General features: G+C 32.2%; 1 protein-coding gene across 3 annotated transcripts in view; it reads left to right on the forward strand.

The window, feature by feature from the left end:
* Vps37a (VPS37A subunit of ESCRT-I) overlaps positions 1 to 16,888 on the forward strand; it is a 36,511-nt gene extending 19,623 nt beyond the window's left edge. For 2 of the 3 annotated variants that reach the window (XM_026389458.2, XM_026389460.2), the window contains exons 5-12: positions 6,810 to 7,035; positions 8,585 to 8,655; positions 9,512 to 9,639; positions 9,723 to 9,781; positions 9,858 to 9,926; positions 13,608 to 13,751; positions 14,845 to 14,925; positions 16,716 to 16,888. In XM_026389458.2, the coding sequence (XP_026245243.2) occupies positions 6,810 to 7,035; positions 8,585 to 8,655; positions 9,512 to 9,639; positions 9,723 to 9,781; positions 9,858 to 9,926; positions 13,608 to 13,751; positions 14,845 to 14,925 (778 nt within the window). In that variant the 3' untranslated portion in view covers positions 16,716 to 16,888. The remainder of the gene's footprint in view (positions 1 to 6,809; positions 7,036 to 8,584; positions 8,656 to 9,511; positions 9,640 to 9,722; positions 9,782 to 9,857; positions 9,927 to 13,607; positions 13,752 to 14,844; positions 14,926 to 16,715) is intronic. The other variant, XM_026389459.2, reaches the window with a different exon arrangement.
* The last annotated feature ends 3,767 nt before the right edge of the window (positions 16,889 to 20,655 follow it).

The raw sequence follows: 20,655 nt of genomic DNA on the forward strand, positions 1-20,655 counted from the left end.
GAAAATGTACCTAGTGAATTAGATGATCCAGCTAAGGAAATTTCTAGGCAATATTAAAGTGCCACTCAACTTCTAGCTGGCTGTAGTAAAATGAGTCAGGAGAGAGTTAAAGAAAAAACTTCCTGAATTGAAAATAAATATGTACCTAATTCCCAGCTTTCCTTAGATTCTCAAATAAGAAATGTTATAAAAAAGCAAAATTCAAACCCAAAGTATTGTAGAAAATTCTTTGCTAACACCTCGGAAAGAACCAAGGTGCTGCCTCAGAGAACTACCCAGTAAGAAAAAAAGGCCTTCAAGGCCTTCTAAAAATCTCAATGACAATGTTTCTCAGCAGCTTTGCTAGAAGCTCAGTAGCTTATCATGCCTTGTGGGTGTTGCTTTTGTCTGAGGAAATAAATGAAAAATGGATTCATAAGAAAATAAAAAATATTTTAAAAGAATTATATCATCTTGGTCTAAAAGGGACAGAGATAGTGTCAAATGAAAAGAAGCCTTGGATCTGTAAACTTCTATAGGTAAGAAGCAGGCTGAAAAAACTACTCTTCTACAAATAAAGGTCTATATTTGGTTTTCCTTTTTTTTTTTTTTTTTTTAAGTTTAAGTGTGCTGGGAATGAAATGCAGGGCCTTGCTCATGCTAGGCAAGTGCTCTACCACTGAGCTACATACACCCCAGTCCTTTATTTATGAAACTTCTTTTAAGACTTATATTACAACTCTTAGAAGTATCTAATTTTTTTATTCTATATGTTTATAGTATAATTCCTCTTTCTTGATATTTCATTGTCTTAATATTTCTGAGTCCTTCTACTTAATTTCCAAGAACTTTTTCTTATTCAGAAGTCAGATAGCATCTTTGACACTGCCTGCAAATCTTAAATCAGGTTATCCAGTTCATTTGGTACCTCAGCCTTCTCTCTTGCACCTTTTGGCTTCCTATTATCTACATCCTAGAATCCTGAGTCTTTATTTTTGGATAAAGATCTGGATATGCCATATTCGAAAACTGTATTTCCTGTGTTATTTATTGGTAAGGTTGATTATGAGATCATTCAGCTTTTTTGAAAATACAAGCCAACATGTTCACTTGCTACATTTAAAATAAGTTCTGTGATACATTGTACATTATTACACATCAAGTTTAATGTATTTTGTAGATTATTTTATGGGTTTCTATCTGCTAGAGTTCAAAATACAGCAGATTGATTCAGAATTATTGATACCTTAATTCAATGATAGTAAATATTCTCTATATTGGTCATATAAACAAGTTAAATAACTTGTTATCATATACTTACCCTAGATAAAAGTTTTAAAATAAAGCTGAGCTATCCTTTGAAATAAACAATCATATTAGAAAACTTTTTAACTTAGCTTTTTAAAATTTTTAATTTGTTCTAATTACTTATACATGACAGTAGAATACATTTTGACAATTGTACACCAATGGAGCACAATTTGTCATTCCTTTGGCTGTACATGGTGCAGTCATACCAGTAGTGTAATCATATATGCGTAGAGAGTAATAATGTCTATCTCATTCTACCATTCTTCCACTCCCCTCCTCTCCCTCCCCTCTGCACAACCCAGAGTTCCTTCATTCTTCCCTCCCGCCACCCCCCATTATGGATTAGCATCTGTTTATCAGAGAAAACATTTGGCCTTTGGTTTTGGGGGACTTGCTTATTTCACTTAGCATGATATTTTCTAGTTCCATCCATTTACCTGCAAATGCCATAATTCATTTTTCTTTAAGGCTGAGTAATATTTCATGGTGTGTATGTACCACATTTTCTTTATCTATTCATCTGTTGAAGGGCATCTAAGTTGGTCTAAAAGGGACAGCCGTAGTATCAAATAGTTTAGTTATTGTGAGTTGAGCTGTTATAAACATTGATGTGATGGCATCACTGTAGTATGCTAATTTTAAGTCCTTTGGGTATAAACTGAGGAGTGGCATAGCTGGGTCAAATTGCTGCTGCTTCCATTCCAAGTTTCCTGAGGAGTCTCCATACTGCTTTCCATAGTGTTTGTACCAATTTGCAGTCCCACCAGCAATGTGTAAGTGTACCTTTGTCCGCACATCCTTTTCAGCATTTATTATTGCTTGTGTTCTTGATAATTGCCATTCTGACTGGAATGAGATAGAATCTCAGAGTAGTTTTGATTTGCATTTCTCTAATTGCTATAGATGATGTGCCGGGTTGCATACAAATAAAACACTCAGGGGTCACTCCAGGGGAACTGGGCTAATTGGGCTGTGCAAAATAACCACACAAGTGACAGAAATACCTTTTTATTTGGGGGTGCTGTGATGGCTTCTCTGACCTTAAGGGTCCACAGAAAGAGAGTGAGAGAGCACGTGCTTACCCCTTTTATTAAGGAGAAGCTATTCAAATGAGGCAAGGGGTCAGGTTTCAAGGGGCTGTCTAGCTTCATGATGTCTGCTGTCAGCAGGTTGACTGACATCTGGGTAGGCCACACCCAAGGGCAGTGTAAGAGAAGGGGACACACAAAAGGTGTTTCCATGGAACATTCTATCCCAAACAGGGCAAAGGGGTAATATCACAAAGGAACAGGTGAGCATAGTTCCACCCATGGAGATGCAGGAAGGCATGCCCATGCACGAAGACACAGTTGCTTGTGCCGCAGTCTGGCTGGGCACAAATCACGAGCCACTGAAGCAAGAACAGACTTTATTTTTTACTGCAAGAAAAAAACCTCACACACGCTCCTGGGGAATCCTCCCGAAAGCCACGAGGCTCCTGCAGGAACTCTCCGCCGGAAAAATCTCCCCGGGAAAATCCCTCCTCCTGCACTTCTCCAACCAATGGGAACTCCCGGGGAATCCCCGTGAGAACTAAAAATAGCGCGAGAACTCAAAAGTAGCGGCAGAGGCGGATATTAACGCCTTGCCTGTCAATCAATACTGTTGGCAAAATGCCAGGGGCCATACAGACTCGGCTGTGGCTCTCAGCATGCTTGCACCTTAAAGATTGGGGCTATCCTCTGGGTTGACCAACAATGCCGCACCAATCAGAAGGGGAGACAGACACAGTCACATGCTAGTCAGCCTCCCACAATGATGAACATTTTTTCATGTTTGTTGATCGACTATTTCTTTTGTGAAGTGTCTGTTCAGTTCCTTAGCCTTAGCCCATTTATTGACTGGGTTATTTGGTTTTTGGGTGTTACGAGGTTTTGTTTTGTTTTGTTTTTGAGTTCTTTATACATCCTGGAGATTAGTGCTGTATCTGAGGTGTGTGTGGTAAAGATTTTCTCCCATGATATTGTTTCCTTTGCTGAGAAGAAGCTTTTTAGTTTGAATTTATCCCATTTATTGATTCTTAATTTTTATTTCTTGCGCTTTAAAGAGTCTTGTTAAGGAAGTCAGTAAGCTGACATGATGAAGATTTGGGCCTACTTTTTCTTCTATTAGACACAGGATCTCTGTTCTAGTGCCTAAGTCTTTCATCCTCTTTGTGTGGAAACTACAGAATACTAAAGAAAGAAATTGAAAAAGACCTTAGAAAATGGAACGATCTCCTGTGCTCTTGGATAGGCAGAATTAAAATTGTCAAAGTGGCCATAGTACCAAAAATATGGTACACATTTAATGCAATTCCTATTAAAATCCTAATGACATTCTTCACAGAACTAGAAAAAGCAATCATGAAATTCATTTGGAAAATTAAGAGACCCAGAATAGCCAAAACAATCCTTAGCAAGAAGAACGAAGCAGGAGGCATTATAATACCAGACGTTAAGCTATACTACAGAGCAGTAGTACAAAAAACAGTATGGTATTGGCACAAAAATAGACATATAGACCAATGGTACAAAATAGAAGACACAGATACAAACAACATAAATACAGTTATCTTTTACTATAGACAAAGGCGCCAAAAACATACATTAGAGAAAAGATAGCCTATTCAACAAATGGTGCTGGGAAAACTGGAAATCCATGTGTAGCAAAATGAAATTAACTGAGTTTTTTGAATAGATCATATATCCCCTTAACTTAAAATTCAAAAAGTCTAGGAAGTATAAAGTGGAAAGTCTGCCCGCCACTTCTTGTTCTCTTGCAATTTAAGTTTTTTTTTCTCTTTGGCATCCAGAGTTGTGTGTGTGTGTATGTATGTGTTTGTGTATCCTAAGGCATTTTATGCATATACAAGGAAATATGAATGTAGTATTTTGTTCTCTTCCCCCATCCTTTTTACCCAAATGATAGCTTACTATTTCCTTGCTTTATTTTCACTAAATAATATGATTTGGAGTGTTTTCATATTAGTAACTAAGGCTCTTTCCAATTATTATTTTATGCCCACAAAGTATTTGTTCTATTTTCTAAAGTATTATATCCACAAAGTATTATGGATATACTGTAATTCATTAACAAAAGTCCTTTTGATTGAGATGTTTGTTGTTTTTAACCTTCTCTAATATAGGATCACACTGCTTTGTTGCCCTCAGTGCCACAGCAAATATTTTTCCCAAACATAAGTATATTTGTTGAATAAATTCTAGAAGTCATATACACTGTTGTAACTTTGACAAACACTGCAAAATTGCCCTCCAAAGCAGTTGTAGCAGTTTTTTCTATATATAATGCTTATTTCCTTGTGTTCTTTTCCAACACAGTATGTTATCAAAATGAATCTTTAGCTATTTAGGCAGAACATGATATGTTAATATAATTTTAGTTGTACCTATGTTATAACAGTGAAGGTGAACATTTTTCCTATGCTTTAGAGATGTTTCTCTTTTCTGTAACCAGTACTTTTTTATTCTTCACTTTGCCATTGGATTGTTAGTCCTTTACCAATTTGTAGGAATTATTTTTATATTAGAGAAATTATCTTCTATGTGTGATATTTGTTTCAGATGTTTTTACCTTTATTTATTTTGTTTGTTTATGGTACTGAGGATTGAACTCCAGGCCTTGGGCATACTAAGCAGGCCCTCTATCACAGAGCTAAATCCCAGCCCTATTTGTCTTATAAAGGGCTTGCCATGTAGATACTTTATGAATATGTAGAATTCATCATTATTTTCTCTTATGACTACTGAATTTTATATCACAGAAAGTCTTTTTCCAGCCTAAAGTTAAAATTTCCCAATGATTTCTTCCAGTTCTTTTAAGATTTTTTTTTCTTTTGTGTTGGTACTGAGGATTTAACCCAGGAGTACTTTACCACTCAGCTTCATCCCTCATCTGTAGTCCTTTTTTAATTTTAAGACAGGGTCTTAGTGAGTTGCTAAAGGTCTCGCTAATTTGCTGTAGCTGGCCTCAAATTTGCTATCCTCCTGCCTCAGTTTCCCAAATCACTGGGATTACAGTTGTGTTCTGTTTTGTTTTGTTTTTTGGTACCAGGGATTGAATTTAGAAGCACTTAGCCACATCCTCAGTCCTTTTTTATTTTTTAATTTTTTTTGAGACAGGGTCTCACTAGGTGCTTAGGGCCTAAGTTGCTGAGGCTGGCTTTGAACTTTCGATCCTCCAGCCTCACCCTCCCAAGCTTCTATGATTTCAGGCATGTTCCACTGCATATAGCCACACTCTGATTTTTTAAGACTTTAAAAAAAATTAATCTTTAATCCATTAAGTTTTTATAATATTGTAAATATGAGAATCTGACTTGAATTTAATTTTTTCCAAACATCCCAATAGTAATTACTGACCTTTCTATTTTTCACTTACATGAAATTTGATCTTTATTACAACCTAATTCCCAAATGTGTTTAGGTTTTTTCTGCATTTTATATTTATTCCATCAGTCTCCTATCTATTCATAAGTACTGACCTATACATTTTTTTAATTATTAAAGTTTTATAATTAATTTTGCTGTATATAAAGGCTATTATCTTTTTACCCTCCTTTTTCTATATATAAAATTTGGTTCACTAGTAAACATTTCAAAATCTGTAACAATGTTTTCTTCCAACAACATTTCAACTCAAGTTAATTTATATCATGAAATGAAGTAATAGTATTCCAACACAAAGTGTTTAAGCTTGATGTGATTTGAAACATGTTTCAGTTCAAACTGAAACATTTTAGTGGTTAATATTGTTTTAAACATACGGTAAATCCTTTACCTTTTACATATAACTAATATAAACTTACTCTATTAATTCAAATATTGGCATTTACCTGATTCTCAGTCTGCCTTGATGCCTGAATTCCCTTTTTTTTTTTTAATAATTTGATGCTTTGTGAACTTTTCTAAGGGATAGTATATTAAATGTATAATGTTTAGGTTTATCTTACAAAAAAAATATTGACTTTATTATTCTCTAATTAAATCCCAAGTACATAATGTTGTGACACTATTTAACATTTTTTGCAGCTTATGTACATATTTACTTTTTCTTTCAAATTTTTTAGAAAAGCAGTCTTACCTTTCAGTTAGATTTTTCCAAGTACAGTGAAAGTTACTAAGAAGCATCCCCTTGAATAATGTTCCTGGGTTAAATGTTATTCTCTATTCTCTCTGTGAAAGAATGATATCAGTGGAATGCTGAAACTCAAAAATGGCCTATTAACCTTTACTCTAACCATTTGAATTGTATGCTTTCTATAGTAGTCATCTTTTTTTCAAAGAGGACTGCAGTTCTTTTTTTGGAGGCTTTATAGTTTATCAATTACAATTATATCAGTCATATAATTATAACAAGTATTACCAAAAATAGAGTTCTATCAATAGAAATGAATGATTATTGTTTAGAACAATTTAGTCATAATTTTCTATACTTCACACCTAAATGTGATCTAATTCTCATTCTCTTTTTCTCTTTAGCCTGTATAGTAACCCAGGCGGGATGCCTCCTTATGCTTCTCAGGGCTTTCCATTTCTTCCTCCATATCCTCCACAAGAAGCTAACAGGAATATCACTTCGTTGTCTGTTGCTGACACTGTTTCTTCTTCAACAACAAGTTATACCACAGCCAAGCCTGCTGCTCCTTCATTTGGTGTCCTTTCAAGTCTGCCATTACCTGTTCCCACAACGGACACTTCAGTTCCGGTTGGTATCTTTAGTAGCCTAGTTTGTACCCATGAAATATGCATTCAGTCAGCAGACATTTATTGTTTATTATGTGCCAGCTACTAAATTAGGCACAAAATATAAAAAGATTAAATAACATTTCCAACTTAAATAACAAACTCAAAGAGGTAAGCAACAAATGATCAAATAATTTCAAATAAGGAACTTCTCAAGACATGCTAGTGTTATGGTTGAGACAACAGTTGAAAAATGGCCATTACTCCCAGAGACCAAGATAGAACTAGTAGGGATGCCTTTACAAAAACTGTAGTTCTGTTTTTTTACCATTTTTATCTCTAGTGCCTGAAACCAAGCCTGATACATGTAGCAATTGCACAGTAAAAATTATTCAGATAAAAGAAGGAATGCATTCATGCTTGGTTTTTAGACAGGATCTTGCTAGGTAGCCCATACTGGCCTCAAGACTTATGATCAGCCTCCTTAGTAGCTGGGATTACAGGCACACACCACCAAGCTCAGCTTTGAGGCCAGATTTTGAAAGGTGGTTATGAATTTGCCAGGATAACAAGAGGCTCTAGAAGACATTCTGTGATAGGCAATAACTTTGACAAAGGCTTTGTAGTATACCTCAGATGGTGTTTTTGTAAAGCCGCCTATAATAGATCTCTCTGGTTGTTGTTTTGGGTGTAGAGAAAGGCACAAGGACTGATCATGTAGGTAAATCAGGTGTCAGATTGAAGAGGAGCTTCTATAACATACTAAGGGCTTCAAGCATCCCATTGGTTTAAAAACTATGTTCTGAGGCTGGTTACTTGCCACATGTGATGTTACAGAAGGAGAGACCAATACTTGGTACATAAAATATTCAAAAGGATTTGAAAACTTTCCCTTTAACCCTTAGTGAATATCACTCATAGTAATACTTAAACATTGTAAAACCTTATTATATTAAAAATTACTAATTTCAAAGTTTGTAATCATTTAGAGTAGAAACCCAAGTGGACTTTGTTTTTCCAAACTTTTCATCATTGTGTTAATAAACAAACTGCAATGAGTATTGACAAAAGTATAAGAGAACTTTTCAAAGGTCTTCAAGCATAAAAAATTTTATATATATTCAAACAGTGGATACTGTGCTCTGCAACTACCTTGTTGTCCTATGTAACCCAGATACATAACTATTCAGACTGACAGCTTAAGTTTTTCTATACTTACTGTCTTTCATTTAAGAGAAATACATTCATCTATATCCATGAAATCCACTGATATTTCCCATACCTGTCACAGATACTCCAATTTATACCCATACATTTGCCCATGAAAGAAAGCTAACACAGGCTCTCACCAAAGGACCTAATCAACAAAAAAATAAGAAGTAAGCTTATATGTACAAAGTTATATTGGGGGAAAAAAATACAAGGGGAGCATAAGGGCCACATGAAATAAGAAGATGAAGATGTGATCATGAGAGTAGTTATGGGACATAGTAGATTAAAAATTACTATATATGTAAAAGGGAATAATCAAAAGATGGCTGAAATGTAACACCCTTTAAATTCTTCTTTAGATAAGCCAGAATGGTTTTGGTTATAAGATGCCAGATGTTCCTGATACATTTCCAGAACTCTCAGAATTAAGGTAAAAAACTTAAGTTGAGATATATTTTATTTGTAAATATAAACCAGATTATCATTTCATATTCATATTAAATAAAAAGATTTTAAAAAATCTTCACTATTCCTATATTGTGATTATATTAGGGGGAGAATTTTAAAATCAGTTTTAGGTATTAAAGGTTGCATTTATTGAGTGAGTAGTCTACCACCAGGGATTTTTCTAAATGCTAAGAGTGAAGTATAAGTTATGAAGGTAACAAATATTTTTCATATGAAAAAAATTTTTTTGCATTCTTTGAAAGTTATTTCTGAATGTATTTATATCTGATTATTTCATAATATATCTTGGCCTATTTAGTTCTTTCATTGCTCCTTAATGATAATTCTTTAATGTTATCTTCTTTCTTCAACATTTTATTTATTAAATTTTTTTGTTGCTAGTTTATTTGAATTAGGATTCAGAAAAATGTTCAACTATTATATTTAAATGCTAGCTTTCTTAAATATCCTTTAATGAACCATTTATCTCTACCTTTATACATACACATATATATTCACATGCTTACACCTACACATACACTAATAGATTTACATATACACACATATACATAGACATAAATACATACATATTTTATACATATACTATTATATATTTTTTGCAGAACTTGGTTGGTTGTCCTATAGAATCTCCCATTTCTACTTTCCACTATGGTTAACATTTTATTTTCCTCTTAAGCTTATATTTGGCCTTTTTATGTGTACATATGAAAATTATTTAGAATCTTATCAACCAAATAAAACTGAAAATATTTATCATCATGGAGAAATACTATATGACTGATTTCATTAACAACATATTTCTTTCTTTTGTATTCTAGTTTATCACAACTCACAGATATGAATGAACAAGAGGAAGTATTACTAGAACAGTTCCTGACTTTGCCTCAATTGAAACAAATTATTGCAGACAAGGATGACTTAGTAAAAAGTATCGAGGAATTAGCAAGTATGTCTTCCCTTATTTAACTTCTTATTTCCTGAGAAAAGTGTGATCTTTATCTAGAAATAACCAGAGAATTTATCTTACAGAAAAAAATCTCCTTTTGGAACCTAGCTTGGAAGCCAAAAGGCAAATTGTTTTAGATAAGGTGAGTTAGTGATCATTTTGAAGAAATTTATATAATTTAAAAATAGAATTAAACAGAATTTTATTTTCTCTTTTAGTATGAATTACTTACACAAATGAAATCTACTTTTGAAAAGAAGATGCAAAGGCAGCATGAACTTAGTGAGGTAAGAGTCTAGTTCTTTTCCTTTCCTATGAGAACTTTTCATCCTGATGTGCATAGGCCACCTTCTGTCAGCTACCTTTTGTTAGATGCCTGTCTGTAGAAAGCCTGATACCTTTAAATATACATGCGCAGCTCTGTTATTAGATACTACAATAAATCATTTGTGTTCATATGAGAGTATATTTGGTTCTAAGACAGGAAAATATGAAAAGCCCCACAAATAACTTCTGGGTAAGTTATAAAAATAGTGTAATAGTTGTAATAAAACTTAACAATAAAATAAAATCTTTAACTGCAGACTCAGAAATAAGCTTATGTATAAAATAAGCTTATGTATGAATATTTTAAATGAAAAGTTATCAAATTGAAAAATATAATATATGAAAGCATTTTATAAAATTCAGCCTATATCTGTGAAAAAATAAATCTTTAAAAATAGAATGGAGGAAATAATCTATATTGTCTACCATTAAGTCATCATTGTTATTAGTATTGTATTTTCTTCAAAATCAAATTCTGAAAGATTAAGCCAATGTAATAACACATAAATTAGAAATAAAATAAGAGCAATAAAAAAGGATGCTAAAGGAGAATCTGATTTATAATGAATTTCAGATGATGGGATTATCATTTAGAAAAAAAAATAAGAATAGTAGCTAAAATTGAGTGATTAATGTATGTCTTGCACTGCACCAGGATATTTATATACATTGGCCCATTATTACCCCAAATCCTACAAGACAGGTATTGTTACTTTTCTCTGTTTTCCATTTTATAGAAAGTTTTAGGGTTCAGAGTCAAACCTAAGCAATCTTCTGTCTCATAAAATGTGTGAAAATCAACTGAAATAGTCTTAGATACATATTGGAATTTAGTAGATATTAAAGAAGCTTTTAATAGTAGTCAACATCATTCCTATACAAACTCTTAGTAAACTAAGAATATAAATTAATTTTTATTTGATAAAAAAATATTAGAAATCAACTGTAAACATTACATTTAGTGACTAAACATTTCCAGAATCTCATTAATGTTGGGAATAAGAGAATAATGCCTCATTGTCAACTGCTGTATAATATTGCTTTGGAGGTTCTGATCACTGCAATCAGACAAGGGAAATAAAAGGTGCAATAGAAAATAAGAGGTGAAATAATTGTTTACCAAAAAATAAACAATCAGTAATCCTAGAGAGAAGAGAAATTTTTCATCTTATGTTCCAACAATTAGTACTCCAAAGCTACATCCCCAGCCTAGGAAGGTTCCAAAATGAAACAGAGAAAAAATAGCTCATTTACAGTAGCAACAAAATATACAAAATATTTAGAAGTGAGCCTGATGAAGTGAGTTAGTAAACTTTACTTAATGACATGAAAGAACTCTTGAGCTATTTTCTAAGACTATATTTAGAGCAACATAATATTCATGGAATGAATATTACCATGTTATAAACACTTCATTCTTCCCAAAATAATTTATAAACTTATAGTCTGGGGTCATAGCTCAGTGATGGAGTTCTTGCTTCACATATGTGAGGCACTGGGTTTTATCCTCAGTACCACATTAAAATAAACGAATAAATTTATAAAAGTAATGTGTCTACCTACAACCAAAAACATTAAAATACATACGTATACATTAGTTGCAACCAAATTGCCAAAAGTATTTTTTTTTAATCTTAATGGATTTTATCTAAAAGTTCATCTGAGAGACTAAACAGGTAAAAGTAGGAAAAGCTTAAATGAAAAGGTAATAATGGAAAAGAGTGCCCTTTTCTACTATCAAAATACACTGTAAAAACTCATGATTTAAAATGGTATAGTAGTTTTGTAGAAAAATAGTTTCATACAGTTCAGAAATAGACTCGTATATGTGATTCATTGGAAAAAATTGAGGATTCAATAAATGATATACTTGGTTGTCCAATTAGTACCCATTTATAGAAAGTAAGGTCACTATATCATATAGGATACAGAAAGATATTGTAGAAAAGCTTTCTGTGGAAATCACAGTCAACTAGCTCTCTAGGAGTTTTATTAAGATTACAGTGAGAAAAACTTTGCTGAGCATTATAAAAGGGGAAGAAGCATGAAGGAAAATTATAATTAATTTCACTGTGTATAAATTAAAATTTTTTAATTTCAAAAATTATAATATCAAAAGTGAAATAAGAGAACAAATATTTGTCACATATATGACAAATAAACATTAATGGCAGTGGTTGATGAAAAGTGAAGGAAAAAACAAGTTACTCACAAGAGAAGAAATATAAATATCCAATAAAGATTCTGCTTTAACTGTTATTTTAGTCCCTGAAAGTTTATACAGGAATTACTGGAAGTGATTCTTGAAAAACTTAAAGTTAAAAAAAAAAAAAAATTCACATGCAGAATAAATACTTTGATTCCAAGGCTTTTCCCTAGATGTATTCACTCAAGATTCTCTGGAGATGATGCCTGCTTTACACTTCAATGTTTGTAAATTACATGATTACACAATTGAGTACAAGAGTACGAAACCTCTCCTGTTTTATTATGTTACCTAATACTTGCTCTAATGTTTAGTACATAACAGATACTCAATAAATATTTAGTGAATAAGTAAGTGGAAGCATTTGAATAATCAGTTTTAGCAAGGGTGATAATAATGTTGCATTACTGGATATTCCTGTATGTGAGGTACTCCATACATACTAAGGTGGCTATTAAAAATACTTCCTACATTTAGGTCTTTGATCTATTTTGAGTTATTTTTTGTATAAGATTCCAACTTTATTCTTTTGCATTGGATTTCCAGTTTTTCTAGCAACATTTGTTTGGGAAAAAAAAAAATGTCCTTTTCCTATTGAATAGATTTGGCACTCTTGTCAAAATAATTTGATCATACACATGAGGGTTTATGTGTTAGCTCTCTCTTCTATTCCATTGCTTTATATGTTTTTATGCCAGTACCACACTATTTTGATTAATGTGACTTTGTAGTAACTTTTTAAATCAGAATATAAATTGTCCAACTTTGTTCTTCTTCAAAATTATTTTTGTCATTTGGATCTCATGAGATTCCATATAAATTTTAGGATGGGCCTTTCTATTTCTCAAAAAAATGCCAATGACATTTTAACAGCAATTGCATTGCTTCTGTAGATCACTTTGGTTAGTATTTTATCTTAATCATATTAAATCTTTCAACCCATAAACATAAAATATCTTCCCGCTTACTTATGCTTTTAATTTCTTCCAACAGTTGGTTTTCTCTGTACAAGTCTTCCACCTCTTTGTTTAAATTTAATCCTATCACCTTTGCCATATTTTATTACTTAGAAGTGAGTCACTAGGTCTAGCCTACTCTCCAGAACAGAGGATTAAACAAGAGCAGGAATACTAGAAGACAGAGGTTCTTGAGGGGGTCATATTAGAGGGTGCTTTCCATATGCATTTAATCCCAAAATCCCCAGGAAAGTGCAATGATTTGCCTAATTTCTTATTTAATAATTTGCAGCCAGTGGATTGGTTTTTCTAGTTAGGTATCTACTTTATAACCAAAAGCTAAGGACCTGGGTGAGACATTATAGAGGAGCAGATTTTCTCAAAATGAGGCTACTAAGTAAGGCATTTAGTAAATTCTTCTTCATACCTCTACCTCATTTCTTTCCCTCAAAGGAATTTTTTTAAAAATTTTCCCCCAGAGCTGTAGTGCAAGTGCCCTGCAGGCAAGATTGAAAGTAGCTGCACACGAAGCTGAAGAAGAATCTGATAATATCGCTGAAGATTTCTTGGAGGGAAAAACTGAAATAGACGATTTTCTCAGTAGCTTCATGGAAAAGAGAACGGTATGTAATACTCTTCCATTGAGGATGAGTGACAACATAATATCAAATTACTTAACTACACCCATGAGTAAAAAAACTTCAGCACATTACTGAGCTGGGGATTTGAGTGCTAGGAGAGGAATCTGAAGAGCTTCTATTTAGAAGGATAGCAACACCCTATTCTCACTATCACTTATTAAACTTGCTTGTTCTGAGTACACAAGCAGGTAAATCAAATAACTATTCTGTTTGAGACATAATAGTTTTGTACCATTCTATAGAAGCTGGTAATTCAGCCTTGTTCTAATTAACAGTTATAGTGTACTCCTCAATTACAACTATTTGCACAAGTCGTTTAATGAGATAATATATAGAAATTAAAAACAAATTAAAAAACAAATTTAAAAATATTGACATTTTCAAACAGTTTTTTATTTGATATTTCCATTGTATTTAAAGAAAACCTGAAAAAGTCTGCATTATAGTTTCTTGTCCTTTAGTAGGGTCCTAAATGTTTGCACAGTTTCTCTAAGCATCATATTTTAAAATTTTTAATTGGTAATTATAAGACATGAGATTTGTGTGTGTGTGCGGGTACAATATGTGTGTATATTTGCATATATATATTGTGTTAAGGCAGGTGAGGCAGATTGATTAACAGCAGGACTTATCTCCATATTTTTAAGACACAGTTATTTTAAATTAAAGAGAATTGATGTAAAGGATCAGGGTTTATATTACATTCTGGAATTTGCCAGCAAAAGCTATCTTCTATTAAATGGTTTTTGGATTCTTTTTTTTTTTTTTAAAGAGAGAGAGAGAGAGAGAGAATTTTTTAATATTTATTTTTTAGTTATTGGCGGACACAACATCTTTGTTTGTATGTGGTGCTGAGGATTGAACCCGGGCCGCACGCATGCCAGGCGAGCGCGCTACCGCTTGAGCCACATCCCCAGCCCCGGTTTTTGGATTCTTAAGTTCAGAGGAATTAACTGTTTTAAACATTTAAAACTTGAAATAGTGTCAGTTGGATAAAAGAATTACATCGTAATGTAAAAAATAATCGGCACATTTTTGGAGATGTAACTGATATTTTCAATAATTTATCTTCTAGATTTGCCACTGTAGAAGAGCCAAGGAAGAGAAACTTCAACAGGTGATAGCAATGCACAGCCAATTTCATGCTCCACTATAGGTAAATTGTATTTCAGGTTGGAGTCTCAAGGCTCTTGGAGAAGTAAATGTTTTTAACAGTGCCTGTTCTTTTGTGCTATGTAACATACAGAATGTTTTGTATTACATATTAAATATATTATATAATTAAGCATGTAGTCACTAGAAATCTTTTGGATATTTCTGCAGTATGATATTGGCTTAGATGAAATGTTTTTTCAACACCAGATAGCTCCTCATGTAGAATTAGAAGTTAAGGGTTGATTTCCTTCTCTCAACTAGAGTATAGAGTGTGCCATGTCACTTGGTTGACATATTATGAAATAGTCATATCATTTCTTCCTTTAAAATGTAATCTAGTGACTCAGGAGTTTGAGGCAGAAAAATCACAGGTTCAAAGCAAGTCTCAGCAACTTAGTGAGACCCTGACTCAAAATTAAAAAAAAGAAAGAAAGAAATTGGGATGTAGTTTGGTAGTCTACAGATTATTCAAGTGCTTTTCTAGTTAATCCCCCTGACTTAAGATTTTCCTTCCTATACAGCACTAACAGGATGATTTTCCTAAAGTACCACTTTTGTCATAAAATTTCTCTGCTCCAGAACCTGTAATGAACCTATAATGTCAGATTTCTCTCTGGTTTAACTGTTTCTATAATCTGGCATATATTTCAACTCATCCAATTTAATTTGCCATTTTCTCTTTATGTTGTTTTGTATGTCATATTCTTCCTTCTACCACCCTGTCTTTGTTCATGTTCTTAACTGATAACATTCTTTCCCTTTTCTTCTCCATCAATTTTGTTGTAAGAATGATTTGGTTGAGTAAGAAAATCTCACCCTAACATGGTTAAGTAAAAACCTATGTAGTTGGATAATGCAGGGATACACTATAGAGCTGAAGTGAAGAAATTACAGCTCAGTCACCAGAGTTTGAAAACACTAGGAACCACTCAACTAAAATAGCTCCTTCCTGCTTTCATGCTAGAGCCACTTGTTGCATCTGTTGTTATTTGTTCATTTTTTGTTTTTTTTGGAGGGGGGGTGCTGGGATGAAACCTACGGACTTTGCATGCTTAGCATGCACTCCACCACTAAGCTATATCCCTAGCACTTTCTTCTCTTTCAATTTGCTCCTCATCTATTGCTTCCCAAATCCTGATTATATCAAATCTGCAGTTCAAGCAGCCATTCAAGACTAGCAAGAATCTCTGGAGCACTAACACAAATTCCCAGGGAAGAGATGTGTGAGATACCCATCCTGGCCTGATCAGCTTGGCCTGTAGATTAGTGTCATGTGGTTCTCTGCCCAATAAACCAGGCTACAGGAGTGGTCTCTAAGGAGAACAGTAAGTTCCCTAAAAAAGGGAATGGGATTCATGTTTTATTTAAGCCAATATCATACTGAAGAAATAGTCAACTGATTTCTAATGGTTATATGCTTATTTATATAGTAAGATGTATAATATATAATACAAAGGAAGGAAGTGACTTATCTCCTGTTCAAATACATCTGCCTCCTTGTACAGTACTTATGCCAAGTCTGAAGGGAATTGTTTTGTATCTTATTTTATAATCATATTGTAAATTCCCTGTCTGCAGGGCTGATTTTTGATACCAAGTTGCATTCCCCACAGCTTGAGAAGTAGACACTGAGTAATTGCTAATTTAAATGAACATATTAATTTTTTTCCTTATCTCTGTTCCCTTATAATCAAGTTATAGGTAAATTTTAGTTGGAAGAGAATATAAAGAGATGAAAATGTATCACCTCAAATTAAATCTTAGATTTTTAAAATTTTCTTTTCTTTCCAGATTTTCCCGAAAACATGAACTGCCAAGAGAAAAATGAGACATAAAACTTAAGCACATTGTTTTATATTTATGATTTGCAAATTGGCATTTCATCATAGGGGCTGAATTCACAGATATACTATATAGATTGTATACAGAACTGAGACTGATTTTGTATAGATCAAAATACTTGCTATGATTTTTGCTTTGAGAAAATTTTCTGCACTATTTGCACTAAAAATGTTTATTTATTGTTGATAAACTATCATATATTTAAGTTCTGCTGCTATTCCTCTTATTATTGATTAAATGCCTATGCATGCAATTTCAGCTACTTTTCAGTACTTTATAAAACTAATTTAAATTTGTAGTTTTAATTCAAAGCTGCCTCAGTTCTTTATCAAGAGTGGTGTGTTTTTTAGATTATTTTCCTCTCAACCTTTTTTCAAGAAATTTTCAACTGTGGAAAGTCACCTTTTTTTTTCTTTCTTTCTTTCTGGATAAAACTTTTCAAGGCAATTTGTTTTTAAATATTCATAGTGTCAGGAAACACCAGATCTGCCAATGTGCCATCTCAAGTAAGTAACTTTTAATACCTACAATAAATCAAAAAAGAGTAAACCAGCTCTTCATATATTGTTTTATTTTTAAAACTAAAGATACATTTAAGTTGCAAGACAGTTAAATAAATATTTTACTTAAGAAAATGACTGGTTTCGTTTAAACCAGTCCAAAACAAACTGTCAGGCTAATTCTTAAAAAAATAAGTATCTGATGGGTTTGTGGTTAGATGGGTATGCTTTCTAAATTCCTAATGTTACAAACAATCTTTTTGTTAATAAAAATAATCTAGACACACAAAAAAAAAAATCAATGAATTTTTCTCATTTTTATGTGAATTCGATTTTCCTGAGAAAAGTTTTATAGTAACTAGTAAAAGTACTATTTAGTTTTTAAGCAATCCAAATTTTTAATGAATTTCCTCTTCATTTGTAATGTGTTCAGTAATTTGCTTCTATGCCATGTCACCAAATGAACATATTTCATAAGTAGCCCTAAGTGATTCTAAAGGGAGAAAATTTTGAACTCTGAGGCTCAATAAACTAGTATCTAAATCACGAAACAACCTAGTGCATAATTTTGCTTAGATTTCATCCCCTTATAATTATCATTTCAGCATTTGCATACAATACAGATTATCTTTGTCTTCATTCTTCTCTCCTTCTATACATGTCTTTAGCAATGGAGGTTTAGGGGAAAGACTTAATTTTCTTAGAATTGAAAAATACTTAATACTTAGTCTATGTTTGTAGAACACAAATATTCACATGGACTAAAAAGGTACATTGTTGTATGCAAAAAATGGCTTTTATTAATTGTCTGTTTTGCTGGCACTGTGCTAAGGAAGGGCATGCTATTTAATATTCAAAATGCTCAGAAAAAGGTAAAATTATTCCTGGTTTGTAGATGAAATAATGAAGTAAAAGTATGTCAAATTTGTGATAGTCTTTTGGGCATTCAGAACTTTCCTTATTGTCTGTGACAATATCCAGTGTGATAGCATTGGCTATCAGAGATTAATATTCCCAACAATTATTGCAGTCACTGGAAGACTTTGCATTCCCAATCTTTTACAAACAAATCAGGTAGCTTTCCTGGAAACTAGATATATCCTAGAACAAGAGGTCAGCAGACCAGAGACCTTCTAAAAGACCATTCACACTAAAAATAATGCATTACGGAAATACCATATAAAGATAACTCAAACATGGTTTAGTTATTGAAGTGCTCATCTACCTCCTGTTCTACCCAAATATATATATACATGTATAAAAAATACATAATTTCCTTTAAATTAGTTTATTAGATAACCTCTTAACAACCCAGTGATTAGAGAATTTTGATCACAATTATCTGTATTATACAAATTGGCAATTTAGTTCAGATATAGGTTATGTATGTCTTTTAGGATGGAAAGATTTTATGCCTGTGTGAATTTGTGTTCCATGACTGCAATAAATTTAAATGATGTTTTTTCTAATGTTTTGGCTATATTTCTTTGTAAAAAATGATTATAGACATACATGCCAAGGTAAATATTCTGATTTTACTATGTAATAGAAGACTAGATGGAAATCAAAATTGTAGAGGAAAACTTAGGAGTTTCAATAGACTATCTAGGACAGAGGTTTGTTATGGATAAAGCTTTAAAGGTTAATATCTCAAAAGAGAAGAAAATTCTAAATCAATGAGATATATACTACTAAAGATAACAATTTTAAAGTTGAAAGAAATTTCTAGGAATAAACGGACTAGAGAATTTTTATTGGGATAGAGGTCATTGGACAAATAAGGTTTAATCATAATCTATATATGATTATATTGAAAGACAGCTCATATTTATGTACTCTTGAATAAATATTTCTCCTTTGTTTTCCTTAACTTCCTTTATTCTATAAAATAGTTCAATTATTGGTTTGCTTAATCATGATTAAAATTCTTATCTACTTCATATCAAATTTACCTTAATATCACTGAATAACAAATCACTTGAGCACTATTACTAATTAGGAAGTAACAGGCCTATGTCAGTTGCATATCGGTTTATTCCTTTCACTTTAAACCACTGCCCTAAATTATAAAACACTTCTTGATTGCAGTTTGATTTAAAATAAAAATGTACTGTTAAGGGAATTTAGTCTTGTTGGATTGACAGTGTTCTTTAAAGGCTCTGTAAAAGCACAATAAATGTTTAATAAGCAATAAATATAAACTTTTATATAGAGTTCAGTGTTAGTTTATAAAACATAGACTAAATGAACATAATGTTTTGTAAAAAGATTGAGGGAACTAAAAAGTTTATGGCTCTGATGGAACATGTCACATTATAAAATTAAAATTTAATATATCAAATAGAATATTTGCTTTCCCAAGTAAATGTATAGTCCTTTTTGGCATAGATACTGTTTCTTTTCTTTTTTTTTTTTTTTTTAAGTATTGCTTTTTTTAGCCTTACACTACCAACTGGAAGAAATTAAAGTCATATCCTCAGTTTTAGGCAACAAAGTTTCTAGAAGTAGACAACTACAAGAATGGTATGAAGTGAGTTATATACATTATAAAAATGTAAAAGCCATTGACCCTATATCCTAAGTATTTCTTAGCAGGGTATTCTCTGTTATATATATATATATTTTTTTTTATTATAGAAAATGAATGACCTTTCCTTGTATTCAATTTGGGAACTACTCAACAGAAAACACTCAGATTTTGTATTCTAAAACAATTGTACTTGCTTTTTTTTAATATTAAAAGAGCTTTTTATATTACATGTCTTTAGTATATTAAAATAACTTCTATTTTTAAATATGCATACAATTAACAATTATACTGTATAATTTGATTTATGTATATTACTATGCCCCAAATCTTTCATAGAGATTTTAGCAATATCACTTGCCTTTTTTCTTTTCCTTGCTCCCATTTTAGCAAAATGTAATATATTCTCCAATAAAAATTCACATATTTAAAATGTTGATATAAGTGATAAAATTAATCCTTCTACATTCTAGAATGTACTAATATTTCAAAGCCATACATTGTGAATACTCTTTCTTTCTATTCAAACATGATTCTCTAGTAGGTTCCTTCAAATCAAAAGTTCAAGTTACCTAGTAAAGTCCTATGTTTCAGCAATAAGATAGGAGAATGGTTCTGTTTCACATGTGCCTTTTACCAAAACAAAAAATTTTCAGAATATTTAGCAGTCATTGTTCATCAGATGTTACTAATGTTAATTAAACTAGATTCACCAGTCACATAATTTCTAGAATGATAGATGCTGTAACTCATTCCTCCCTGGTTAATAGGCATGACAGCCAAATTCTCTAGTTCTTAGCTGGGATTTACTCTTGTTGATATTTTACCCTACTAACTTTTACAGTGTTAAACTTCGGGAATC

Source organism: Urocitellus parryii, chromosome 14 (genome assembly GCF_045843805.1).
Source record: "Urocitellus parryii isolate mUroPar1 chromosome 14, mUroPar1.hap1, whole genome shotgun sequence".
NCBI lineage: Eukaryota > Metazoa > Chordata > Mammalia > Rodentia > Sciuridae > Urocitellus > Urocitellus parryii.